This window comes from Molothrus aeneus, chromosome 14, assembly GCF_037042795.1.
Source record: "Molothrus aeneus isolate 106 chromosome 14, BPBGC_Maene_1.0, whole genome shotgun sequence".
In the NCBI taxonomy this organism is placed as follows: domain Eukaryota; kingdom Metazoa; phylum Chordata; class Aves; order Passeriformes; family Icteridae; genus Molothrus; species Molothrus aeneus.
Window position 1 is genome coordinate 198983 of NC_089659.1, and position 12416 is coordinate 211398.

Genomic DNA, 12416 nt, shown 5'->3' on the forward strand with positions numbered 1-12416 from the left:
GTATCGGCCCCCGCGCTCCCACGGACACGCCGCCACCGCGTGTGCTCGCTAGACAAAAGGGGCTTGTTCCAGCGCTTTGTGCATTCAGGGGAGGGTCCCCCGGGGTCACCGCTCCGCCGCTGCGGCCGGCCGAGGTGTGTGCGGAGAGGGGGCGGCGTGGGGGGTGCGGGCCGGAAAGAGGAAGGGCGTCCCCGCACACGATGACTGAGTTTGGCCTCTGAGCCCACTCCGGGCAGGATCCCTTTCTGTGGCAGAGTCCCACGGCGGTGCTCACATGCGATCTTAAGCCTTCCATGGGGCTGCAAACGCCCTTCGGCACAGGCTTCCCTGAGCACGTCAGGGGCAAGGAGGGAGAATGGTGTGGCGCAGGGTGAGTACAGCTCTGGCACTGTTCTGGTTGTGAGTCCTAAGACAAGTTTCTCCTGAGACAGGCAGACATTCCCGTGAGCCATCTGGTGCCCACCATCAGGGCCCAGAGTGAACTCCAGGGATGGTGTTGGGAAGTGTCCTGAGCTGGCTCAGCCAGGCAGGGCAGCAGGCAGTGGTGTTTGGTTGCCAGTGCTGAGTTCACTGGTGGCAAAGGCAGAACAAGGGGCTGTTTGTGCCAAATTTAGCTCCTCGTGAGTGATGCCAGGGCTGAGCCTGTCCATCCTAGTGCATGTGATGGTCTAGACATGGGTGCAGACCTGGTGGTGTCCTGCAGCAAGTGGGGACACCTTTCATCTCTGACTCATCCCCATGGCGGTGGCAGGCAGGACTGGTGGGCACATGTCTGGACAGAGGACTGAGGTGAAGGTGCAGCCTGCCTTGCTCGCTCTGCTGGTGCCTGTTGGTGGGCAGCAGCATGGCAAGCACCCAAGTGCTCCACTGACTGCATGGTAGGACTGGGAGCCTTCACAGTCAGTCAGGGTCCCCTGCCAGGAAGGCAGCCCCATGGCTGACATCTGGGTAGGAGGGCAGCCTGCCTGCACAGGCAGGCACATTGGCTGTGCCCAGGCTGGGTATGGCATTGCAGTGCTAAGATCCTTGGAAAAATGGGAGAGCTGTTGGTTCTGGGCACAGCTGTGCCATGGGGCAGTGGTGCACTGGGCAGGAGGCTTGGCTGCCCCTGCCTTTCTCCCTCCTAAGGTGACATTTTGTCCAGGGGTAGTGGAATGCCCCCTGAGCCCTCCCCACCATTAGGGCTGGAAAGTGGTGCCCAGGGGCACATGCACAATGACTGACCTGCTAGGAAGCCATGTGTGCTCCCTGGCACTGAGGTCTGGCTGCTGCCCAAACTGGTCCTGCAGGCACTGTGAGCAGAGCTCATTCCCTGGCCAGGCCTGGGAGCACCTGGGCAGGGTGAAGAGCCCATGGGCAGGGTGGGTGCAGGAGCCCCAGCATGGGGCCAGGTTAGCTCTGCCCTGCAGGTGGCTATAGGGTCTTGCCACATCCACACTGGGCATGGGGCACCCCAGGTCGTGCCCCATGTACCTGCATGCCCTGTGCTACTGCCACCACGGAGAAGCAGCTCCAGTCGCTTGCCAGCCCTGTGGTATGGAGTTGGCAGTCCCTGGCCATTGCAGTGGCAGGATGGGCAGAGATCATTGCTGGCAATGGATGCTGCCTAGCCCAGCCAGGCACTGCTTGTCCCAGGGCTGCCAGGACTGCACCTACCAGCTAGGGCAGAGGGCATGGGCCAGGATCTCGTGCTGGAAGCACCATGGCTGTACTTCCTCTAAGCACAGCAATACAGGGTGCCAGGTTCATTTTGGCCATGGGTGTCAGGGAGGGTAAGCATGTGCCAGGACTCAGCACTTCCCCTACTATTGTCTCCTATGTGCACATAGGGTAGGATGGCATCCTATGGGCATCAAAATCACCACGGGTGCCTAGACAGGCTGGGGTGGGGTTGGAAGCAGCAGCAGCGGGCTGGCATCCATGCTGGACAAAGGGCCCTTGTGCTGCCTGCGAGGGAATCTGCTGGGATGTGACATTTTTCTTTCTCTCCCCTCCTTGATGCCCTTGCTCAGAAATTCATGTGACCAGAGAAGGGGGAGAGACTGACCCCACAGATCCCTCTGTGGTGCCTGGGGCTCAGGTACCTTCTCCAAAGCCTCTTTCTCCCCTGACACGCGGCGGCCATGGAACATCCCCTGGGATATTCTGGGGGCTGTGCCCCCCTTGATGCCCCTCTCTGTCACCCAGGTGGAGGATGGGGGCAAGGCTGCACTGTCCCGCCGGCTGCAGCCAGGTGATGAGCTGGTGAACATCAGTGGGACGCCACTGTACGGATCCCGCCAGGAGGCCCTCATCCTCATCAAGGGCTCCTACCGCACTCTGAAGATGGTTGTTCGCAGGTTGGCAGTGCTGTGGAAGGGACACAGGGAGGGCCAGTGGGGCTTTACGTGCCTGGGGGACTGGCAGGAACCTGGAGGTGCCCTTCTCTCCAGCTTGGAGGTGCCCCTTTCTGGGACAGGGTGGGGAGCAGCCCCTTTGCTGCTGTCAGCACTCCCCCTAAGTGGGGGTTCCACATCCAGCAGAGCCAGGGCAGTGCATTGGGCTCACCACCCCCTCGCTGGGCGGTATCCTCAAGCGTGGCCGCTCCTCTCCCTTCCTGCCGGCTTGCCTGCCTCCTGCCTGCCTGCTTGCCTGGGAAAGGAAGGAGAGGCAGGGCTGGGCCTTGCCGTCCCTTCCCCCCTAGCTCCTCCAACTGCATCCATTCCCTGGCTGCATCCTGACTGACTCCAGCTCCAGCAGCACTCAGGGGCAGGGACGGCGCAAGGGCACTGCCCAAGGGGCAGGGGTCCCACGGGATTGTGCTGGGGTTCAGCATCATCCATGGTGAGTTTGGGGGTTCTGGGAAGTCCCTGTGCTGACCTCACAGCTTGCTGCTCTTATCCAGTCAGTAGATGTGGCAGCACTTGGCAGTTGGGAGGTACAGGAGGTAGCTTCTGACCATGTCTGTGCAGTGGCATTTGTTGGGTGGGCTGGAGACTCCTGTGGATGCTGTGAGGGGTGGGACAGAGACCAGCACAGGACCCTTCCCAAAGACATGATGTGGCTGGTGCTTGCTGCAGGTACTGAGGGACAAAAGAACAAGGGGGAAGGTCAGGCTTGCGGTGGAGACAGATGTGGCCCCAGTGTCCCTTGGTGGAGCTAATCCAGACCCAGCAGAGATGCTTGCCTTGCTCAGGTCATTGCCTATGGGCTATGCAGGGGCTGTGTCCTAGGTCTCCTGTTAATGTGGCAACAGGGATGCTGCAGTCTGGGGAGCCCTGGCCAGCTGGGTGAGCTGTGAGATCCCCTTGCCCAGTGCCGGGTGCTTGCAGGACTGGACCCTCCTTGCTGCCATCCCCTTTGGGCGGGCACTGGCCTGGGGGAGACAGGAAACCCCGTAGGAAGTGACTTCAGCCCCGGTTCCTTGGCCTGGCTTCCTCCCCATTCTTGTCCTTTCCCGCTGTTGCTCTTGGCAGGAGGAGCGTGCCCGTCTTCCGGCCCCATTCCTGGCATGTGGCCAAACTTGCCGAAAGCCGCCCAGACGTCCCCACCATGCACTGCCCGGCTGATGCCTTCAGCCTCTCCTGGCCTTCGGGGTGTGATGTCAGGTGAGACCCTGGGGGCAGTTATGAGACTGTGCAAAGGGAGAGGGCAGACAGGACACCCCTTGGGTTGTGGCAGTGGGGGTGGCATAGGGGGTCCCACGCTAGTTTCGGGCATCCCTCCTCATTCTGCGCTACCCTTTCCCCTGGCTGTTAATTCCCGTCTCCCGGCAGGAAGGGGCGGTGGCTCTGCTGGAGACAGCCAGGAGCTGCTTAGTCCCACTGCCCCGGCTGCCAGAGCTGGGAGGTCTCGAGTGGCTGGAGTCACACACACACCCTGTGTTCCCTGTGCCTGTTCCCCTTGCCAGTGCCAGGCAGCCTTGATGGTGGCCCCAACCCAGGGGTGAAAGGCAGGCTGGGGTAGTGCTGCCCTGTGCTCCGTTGTCCCAGGGAGGGTGTTTGTGGGGGGATGGGCTCCTTAGAATCTCTGTGGAGCTGGATGAGGGGCAGCAGGTGCCTGTAACACTGCCGTGGGGCTAGGCAGCAGCAAGCTGTCCCTGCAGTGGAACCCACTGTCCTGGCACTGCAGCACTGACCGGAGCAGCTCCATCGGGAGCATGGAGAGCCTGGACCATCCCAGCCAGGCCTGCTATGAAGGAGACCCCTCACCCGTTGACCAGGGCATGTACCACAGCAAGCGGGACTCTGCCTACAGCTCCTTCTCTGCCAGCTCCATTGCCTCTGACTGCGCCCTCTCTCTCCGTCCTGAAGAGGCAGTGTCCATTGATTCCAGCCTCCAAGGCCCCTGCAAAGCCCCTGACAGGCGCTACCTGACCACAGGGGCTGAGCCATCTGCCAGCTGGCACCCTGAGGCCTGGCGGGCACCAGTGCCCCCCCGGCCCCCTGTCAGGAGGGACAGCCTGCGTGCAGCCCCAGCTGGCAGAGGGGACAGGTGCCAGGCCTCAGTGTCAGCGGATATGCTGCATGCCAAGGGCCGGTGGATCTCTGACACCTTCCTCTGCCAGCGGGATGGGGAGGCAGAAGTAGTGGGTAGGAGGAAAGTGGCACCATACCCCACAAAGGACTGTTTCTCTGCTGACCAGTATTACATGCTGAGCTCCCACCCGGACCGCTGCCCAGCTGAGCCACTCCTGGGGGAGAGCATGGAGTCTGACAACCAGCCATACGTGGATGACAGCATGCACCAAGTGCCTGATGCCACAACAGCAGGTGACAACCCATTGTTGTCCCCTCTCAAGGGCCACATGTCGCACCGTCACAGTGCTCCCGAGCAACTGCTGGCCTCCCAGTTCCGCTCTCTCCAGCTGGGCACCAACAGCGGGCGAGCCTCTCCAGCCCCCAGTGGGCAACACTGGACCTTGTCCCCGCTGCATCCTGAGGGCAGCCAAGGGGGAACCACAGGGGCTGCCCAGGATCCCCCACACTGCCCAGAGCCTTGCTGCCGCCCACCACCCTGCCGCTGCTGCCCTGAGCTGCAGCAAGCCTGCGGGCCAGATGGCCAGGGGACTAGCCCAGTACTCAGCACTGAGGGGCCAGTGGAGGAGGAGAGCCAGGGAGGGGCCCGGCGGGCTGGGGGTCCTCCCCACCGCTCTGCTCAGATGCGCCGCCGCAGCGACCGCTTTGCCACCAGCCTGCGCAACGAGATCCAGCGGCGCAGAGCCCAGCTGCAGAAGAGCCGGGGGGGTCCTGGTGCACCTCCGCCTGGTGAGGAGCCAGTGGAGGAAACTGAGGAGCCCCCAGAGGGCAGTGTACTGGCAGAGCGACAACCTGCCCCGCCTGAGTGTCTCAGCCCCGCACTGAGTGAGGAGAGCAGGAACTCTGGCCGCTCTGCAGATCGGGGCATCCCCACCCCTGACCCAGCCCCTAAAGGGCCCTTGTCCCCTGAGCGGGTGGTGCCAACAGCCAGGGGCCGCTGGCGCTGGTCCCCGGAAAACAAGCTGCAGCCACAACACTCGCCCAGCCACAGTGAACTGGAGGGCTACAGCCAGGGCCCGGCGGCCTGCAGCTCCCCACCACGAGGCAGCGACGAAGCAGTCCTGCTGCCCTTTGCCGACCGCCGCCGGTTCTTTGAGGAGAGCAGCCGACTGGCACCACCCCGGCACAGCAAGTCGCCAGCAGGTGATCCCAGCACCTTCCAGCCCCCTGGCCCTGAGCACCGGGATGTCCGCCGCCTCTCTGTGGACCAGCCCTACAGCCCACCCTCACCCAGCCGCCCTGGCTCTTCTGGCCCCTATGCTGAGTGCTGCCGGGAGCAGCCCCACTGTTACAAGCCACTGGGGAGGCCAGGGGAGCTGGATTACCTGCGGGGCTTCTCCTACTCCTATGGGGTTCCCCTGCGCCCTGAGCCCTGCCGCTACTGTGGAGGGGACCTGTGCCCACCACCACGGCCCCGTGGCCACACATGCCGCTGTCATCCTGTGTCCTGGGTGCGCTGCCCTGACTGCTGCTACCCAGCTACCCGTCCTGGGCGAGAGGAGAGTGATGCTTGGCCCCCCCGGAGAGCTTTCGTCCCAGTGAGTAATGCCCTGTGGGACTGTGCTGGGGAGCAGCACTGACACTCCCTTGCACCCCTGGACTATGACCCTGGGTTGGGGTGTGGGGTACTGTTCCCCCATTCGCCCTGCAGACTGCCTTCAAGTCTTCTGCACCTGAATGGGGATGGGACAGAGGTGCTGGGCGATGGATTTCACACTGCCTTCCCCCTCACACAGGAATTTCCTCAGGATGAGTGGGAACCACCTGCAATCACCAGGAAAGTCAGCCAGTCCATCAGGTGAGCCCATGCCAAATGCCACGGTGCTGGGATGTGTGTGCCACTCAGTGGGGACCTGTGCTGGGGGATGTGGGGACTGCCATGATTTTGACTGGGGATGTCGAGAGTGCCTCCCATACTTCCTTGGCCATCCTTGGCTGGTGCCCTTTGAGGCAGAAGGAGGCACACAGGGCAAGGGTGTGTGAGGAGGTGTCCACAGCAAAGGTGGTCCCTCCTTACCCTTCCCCAGGGTTCTGGGGCCATCTCTGGGGAACTGTGCCCAGCAGATATGCCTGGGCTTCTCCCACCAGTGTGACTGGATGACTAGCTGGGATAAATGAGGCAGGGCATGAAATGGGCCTGAACTGCCAGATGGGTGACTGTGTATGGGAGGACGGGTGCCTCCTTCTCTTCCTAGTGAGCTCTCCAGCTACCCACCTGGTTTCCCAAGGCTTGGCCCATTCCACACCTGCCTTGAGAGCACCGAGCCAGAGTGGCCACCCTGCTACCGGGCCATATCCACGCATGACCTCTTGTGGGATAGTGATCACCTGGCCCACAACCCTGAGAGCCCCCCGGATCCGGTGCACCGCCCACTAAGGGGCAGAGCCTTCTCTGAGAGCCATCTCAACCTGGAACCTTCCAGTCCCTGGGGCTGTGACCAGAAGGACCTTTTCCGTGCCAAGCTGGACCCTCCCAGCATCCCCAAAAAGAAGGGCCCCCCACCTCCCCGCCCACCTCCGCCCAACTGGGAGAAGTACAGACAGCGTCGGGCATCCCAGCACCCACCAGATGGTGCTGGGCATGGCTCTGCCTTCTCTGCTGCCCCAATGCCAATCCGCAGCATTGCTGAGGCAGTGAGGGAGCGGTCACAGAGCCTCACCGGGGAGCAGAAAGGCCAGTCCTGGGGGCACACTGCTTGCCCCCCTGCTCCGTCAGGTGCCTGGCCCCGACCTGAGGCCCCCAGATCACTCCGCAGGACTCCTGGGCCTGATGCTGCCAACGCTGAAATTTGCAGGCAAGTGGTGCCATGGCATGGGGGTGGGCTCTTGTACCCTTGTATCAGAGCATCCTAATCCTTAGAGCACCGTGTGGGGTTTTTTTGTGTTGTGGAGTGTCCCTGTCCCCGACCTCTTTCCCTGGCATGGCCATAGCCCTGAGTGTCCCTGCCCCCACGGGTGGGCAGGGGAGCTGACATGCCCTGGGTGGGTGTTGACAGGGTGTCAGGAGCCGGGGAGAAGCGGACAAAGATGAAGCGGTCCGGGGAGATGGAGGAGCAGCCCCAAAGGCTCATCCAGAACCAGGAGCAGGGCTGTGCCAGTCCCCGTGGGGTGGGTGAGTGCTCCCTGTCCCTGCATTGTGGCTCTGGCCCTGCCCTGCCGGAGGCACTTAAGCCCAGTTCCGGGGCAGTGGAGGGGGTGAGCTGCCAGGGCAGCTGGCCCCAGCCCCGCTGCATGGACTCGGAGGAACGACTGTGGGACGTGGCTGTCAGGGACCATTCCCTGGCCAGTGTCCTGGCCCCCTTGGCTTCCCCTGGCACTGCCAGTGAGGTGATGGGTGAGCTGCTGGTGGTAGGGGAGCGACAGGCCTGGCGGAAGTGTCTCCAGCAGGACTGGCACCTGGAGGCCCTGGCACAGGACAGGTAGGGCTGTCACAGCACCGGGCCCCATACCAAGGGCAGGCTGACACCCCCCCAGTGCTTATCGCTGTATCTCTGTCTCCCAGGCAAGGTTTTGAGCCCATCTCGCTGCCTCCCAAGAGTGCTGCCAGCTCCAGTTCCTTCCCAGTGCACTTTGGTGTTGCAGTGGGCAAAACTGAGCCACTCAACAAGGTAAAGGCACTGCCGGAGGTAGTGGAGGGGAGCTCGGAGGATGAGGAGGAGGAGGTGGACCATGAGCTGGTGGAAAAGAAGGTACAAGACACTGCTGGGGACAATTCCCTTGTGGTTCCCCACTGTCCTGGCCAGGTGCTCATGGAGATTGGGTGCATTTCTGGATGCCCACGGGGACTGAGGCATCACTGGTTGTTCCTGGGAGCTGGGGACATCACCAGGCACTCATGGGCATTGGGGTAATTGCTGGGCACTTGTGGGTGCCAGGAACATTACCATATACTCACATGGGCCTGGGGCATTGCCAGATGTCTGCACGGACCAGGGGCATTGTCAGGTGCTTGCAGGACCTGGGAGTCTCACCAAATTCTTGTGGGGACCAGTGGCATCTACAGATGCTTGATGTTTGCAGGGGCTGGGATGTTCCCCGATACCCACAGGGACGGGGGCATCCATTAGGTGCACATGGACTCTGAGACATTGACAGATTCTTGTGGGGACTGGCAATTGCCAGTAGCTCATGGGAACCTGGGGTACAACAAGGTTCTTGTGTACTGTCGGCCCCAGCACAGCACCCCCACACTTCCATGCCAGTCCCCTGATCCCATGGGGAGTGGCCCCAGTTCCCCCTGACCCCTTTGCTCCGGCAGCTGCAGCTGATTGAGAGTCTGAGCCGCAAGCTGGTGGTGCTGCAGGAGGCACAACGGGGGCTGCAAGAGGACATTAGTGCCAATGGGGCACTAGGTGAAGATGTGGCTGCTCGCCTGCAAGCCCTCTGCACCCCAGGGGAGTTTGACAAGTACCGCCTCTTCGTGGGTGACCTGGACAAGGTGGTCAATCTCCTGCTCTCCCTCTCGGGTCGCCTGGCCCGGGTGGAAACTGCCCTGGGCAGCCTTGGGCCGCATGCCCCTGCTGAGGACAAGGTGGGCATGGGGGAGGGGACCCTCACCCATGAGGTTTTGGGCTGCGGGATGCCTTGCCAATGCCAGCTGTCTTTCCCACAGCTGGCCCTGCGGGAGAAGCAGCGGCTGCTGGTCGCACAGCTGGAGGATGCCAAAGAGCTGAAGGAGCATGTGGGGCGGCGTGAGGAGGCAGTGGGTGCCATGGTGGCACGGTACCTGCCCCCCGAGCACCTCCAGGACTACCAGCACTTTGTCAAGATGAAGTCAGCCCTCATTGCTGAGCAGAGGGAGCTGGAAGAGAAGATCAAGCTGGGCAAGGAACAGCTCAGGTGCCTGCGTGAGAGCCTTGGCCAGGCCTCCAAGGACTGCTAGCCCCCTACCCAGTCTCCCTCCGGGATCCTGGCTGTGATCCCAGATTGCTGCCAAAGAGGATCCAGCCCCTTGTGGATTCTCCCTGTGTCTGTTCATCTTTCCAGCCCCTGCCTTTTATTTATTTTTCTGATTTACCAAGCAGGGGAGGGGGTTGCCAGTCCAGGTTCTGACAGGAGTTGTTGTGCCACAGAGCTGTCATGGGCTCTGGCCACTCAGCAGTCTGTGGCCCAGCAAGACCAGATGGATGGATGCTACCGCCACTCTCATGGGTCTTTCTGTGCCCATGAGGTCCCTCCAACTTGTCCTGGACACCAGTGCCTCTCTTGTATCTGGTGCTGCACCACATGCCTTAAACATCCCCCAGCTACTATTCATGCAGCATCTGAAAGGGTTAAACCGTGCTCACCAGCTGTCCTGTTTGCCCAGCTCTGTCCATCTTTGTGTGGGGAGGGAGCTGAAGGAATTTCAGCCCCAGCATCCTCTTCCTCCTCATTGTGTCAGAAACAATGGCCCCAGCCAGCAGGTTCTTAACCCACTCCCTGCTGGCTGAGGGACCACAGGGGGCCGAGGTGAGTGCCAGTAGGTGTTGTGTACCTGTGTCTTGGGATAGTACCCTGCCAGGGCATGGATGCTGGGACAAATACACTGAGGCCTGCGCTACTCTCTGTCACCAATGCTGTGGGCATGGAGACAACCCAGCCTCAACCAGCCCTCACCTGTAGCTTCTAGCTCAACACCAGGAGCGATTAATAGAGGAAACACCACATTAAGGACAAAACGGGGTACCTGTCCCCTCCTTTCTGCTGCAACAGCCACAAATAGCACTTAGATGTCACCCCCGCCACTGTCCACCTGTCTCCATGGCATGAGCAGGTGCCTTCATACTGATTTTGCACAGGGGTTTAATGCAACCAGCAGGAGCTTGGGGCAGGAGGGGTAAACGTTTTGGGGAGGCTTGTAGGCAGCAGTGCTTTGGTGTGGCCCAATAGCTGGACAACCCGGCCCAGGGTTCAGGCAGCATCCGTGCCTGCCTGTGAGCTCCAGCAGCTACCCCTGCTCTGGGCTACCCTTTAGCCTGTTAAACACTACACTTCACACTTGCCTGGCTGTACTGTGGGATGGTGCCTGGCAGGAGTGGGGTCCTCAACATTCCCTCCATCTCAACCACCCCAGGATCATTGCTAGGACCAAAGACTGCACCCCCTGGGGCCATGCTGCTCTCGTGGTGGGGTTCAGCAGCCCTGCACAGGGCCCTGTGCTGGAGCTGCCAGCGCCTGCATGCCATTGTATCTCTAACAGTAAAGCAGCAGCAGGAGCTGCACTTCTGTTCCAGCTGTCTCTTGCATGGTTTGTCCCTGTGCCCCAACAAGTGGCACTGGAGCAGGGAGAGGGTAATTGCTCTATCTGGGATGAATCAAGGCTTGGCAAGCTCTCGGAAGCTGAATGCCACCGTGGCACAGGGGACACCTGAAGTGCAGCTGTGGGCAGGGTGTCTTCTGCTCCCAGTGCTCCTAGGCTGAGTTGGGGCAAGGGTCAGTGCCTAGACTCTTCCGCCGGGATGCATGTAGGAGTCACGGCGCTTGGGTAGTGGATACAGGGTTTTCCCTGGCAATCTCAGGCCATAGCTGCCAGAGCTTTTGGGGCAGCCCCGGGGAGGGGGGTGGCCGTGCCCAGGGGGATGTCGCCGTGCTGCTGCTGCTGAGCCTGTTCCGGGGTGCCCCGATTCACCGGGGTGCCCCGATTCACCGCGGTACGGCAGGGTGGTGCCCAGTGCCTTCCCCGGGGACTGCTCTTCGCGCCGGGCACCCCGCGGCAGCGCAGGGGCGCCGGCGGCCGCTGGGCGGCGCCAGTCGCCAGTGCTCAGACGGAGCATGCGCGTGCAGGTGGGTGTGGGAGCGCAGGTGCGCGCGAACACGCGCGGGGGAGGGGGGGGAGGGGGGGGAGGGGGGGGGGGGCGTAGGGTCGCCGCGTGCGCAGATGTTGGGAGGGGGACCGGGGATGCTCCAGGGTGAGCACAAGTGCACGGGGCCAGTGTGAGTGTAGGCGAGTGGGTACGCACCCCCATAGTGGATAAACACCCCCACAGTGGATACACACCCCCACAGTGGGGTACACACTCCCACAGTGGGGTACACACGTGCACAGTGGGTATACACGTGCGTGCGCATAGGAGCCTGTCGGTGAGTGGCCGGAAACGTGTGTGTGAGCATATGGCTATGCATGGGATACAGGCACGTGCATGTCAGTTCATACAAGTGAACATGTACACACAGATGGATGTGTGCACATACATGTGAGCACGCGCAGCTGAACTCTTACATAAGTGAATGCATGCACACACCTCTGAGCACGCATGTTCACATAGTCGAACACATGCCATGTGTGTGAGTGCATGTGTACAGGGCACAGCTGCATGCTGCTGCACACAAGTGTTAGTGGCGATTGACTGCACGTGCAGATGAACACATGCACGGGGGAACTTGTCCTATGTCTGATGTGCACATGTGAATGCATGCACATGTGTATAAGTGTGAGTTCATAGGGCTACTTTGCAAGCCCTTGCATATGGATAACTGCAGGCACAAGGAAACTGTGCCCCATGACCCATTCAAAACACCATTGCCCCTCCATGCAGCTCCAGCTGCTGCCAGGTATGACCGTCGGCCCATGGCATGGCATGGCTGGGTTGCTGGGTACAGGGACCCTCAATGCTGGATGTGGCCATGGCATGGGGTGTCCTGGGGATCCCTTTGTGAAACTCCAGATTGCAAACAGAACCCACAAAGGTGGGGTAGCCCCTGGCCCTGGTGTCTGTCTCCCCATCGTGATGATCTCTCCATTATACAGATCCCAGATCTGTCCCACAATGTCCCATACACCTGAGCTGGGGAAGGATAAGGACATGGCAGGTAGTGATGCTTTAATGAGAGACCCTTGCCACATGTGGGAGATGGGGAATCCTGGAGCATAAAAGTCCAAACCCCATAGTAGGGTGCACATAGTAGGCCCCCCTCACT

At 61.3% G+C, this 12416-nt stretch overlaps 1 protein-coding gene across 1 annotated transcript; it reads left to right on the forward strand.

Annotated features, from left to right (window-relative positions):
* The first annotated feature begins 1477 nt into the window (after positions 1-1477).
* SHROOM4 (shroom family member 4) lies at positions 1478-10720 on the forward strand. The gene is made up of 10 exons (XM_066559770.1): positions 1478-1534; positions 2188-2339; positions 3456-3587; positions 4111-6055; positions 6254-6315; positions 6713-7312; positions 7514-7936; positions 8020-8206; positions 8776-9048; positions 9130-10720. The coding sequence occupies exons 1-10, from the start codon at positions 1478-1480 to the stop codon at positions 9397-9399; spliced, it is 4101 nt and encodes a 1366-aa protein (XP_066415867.1). The 3' UTR covers positions 9400-10720.
* The last annotated feature ends 1696 nt before the right edge of the window (positions 10721-12416 follow it).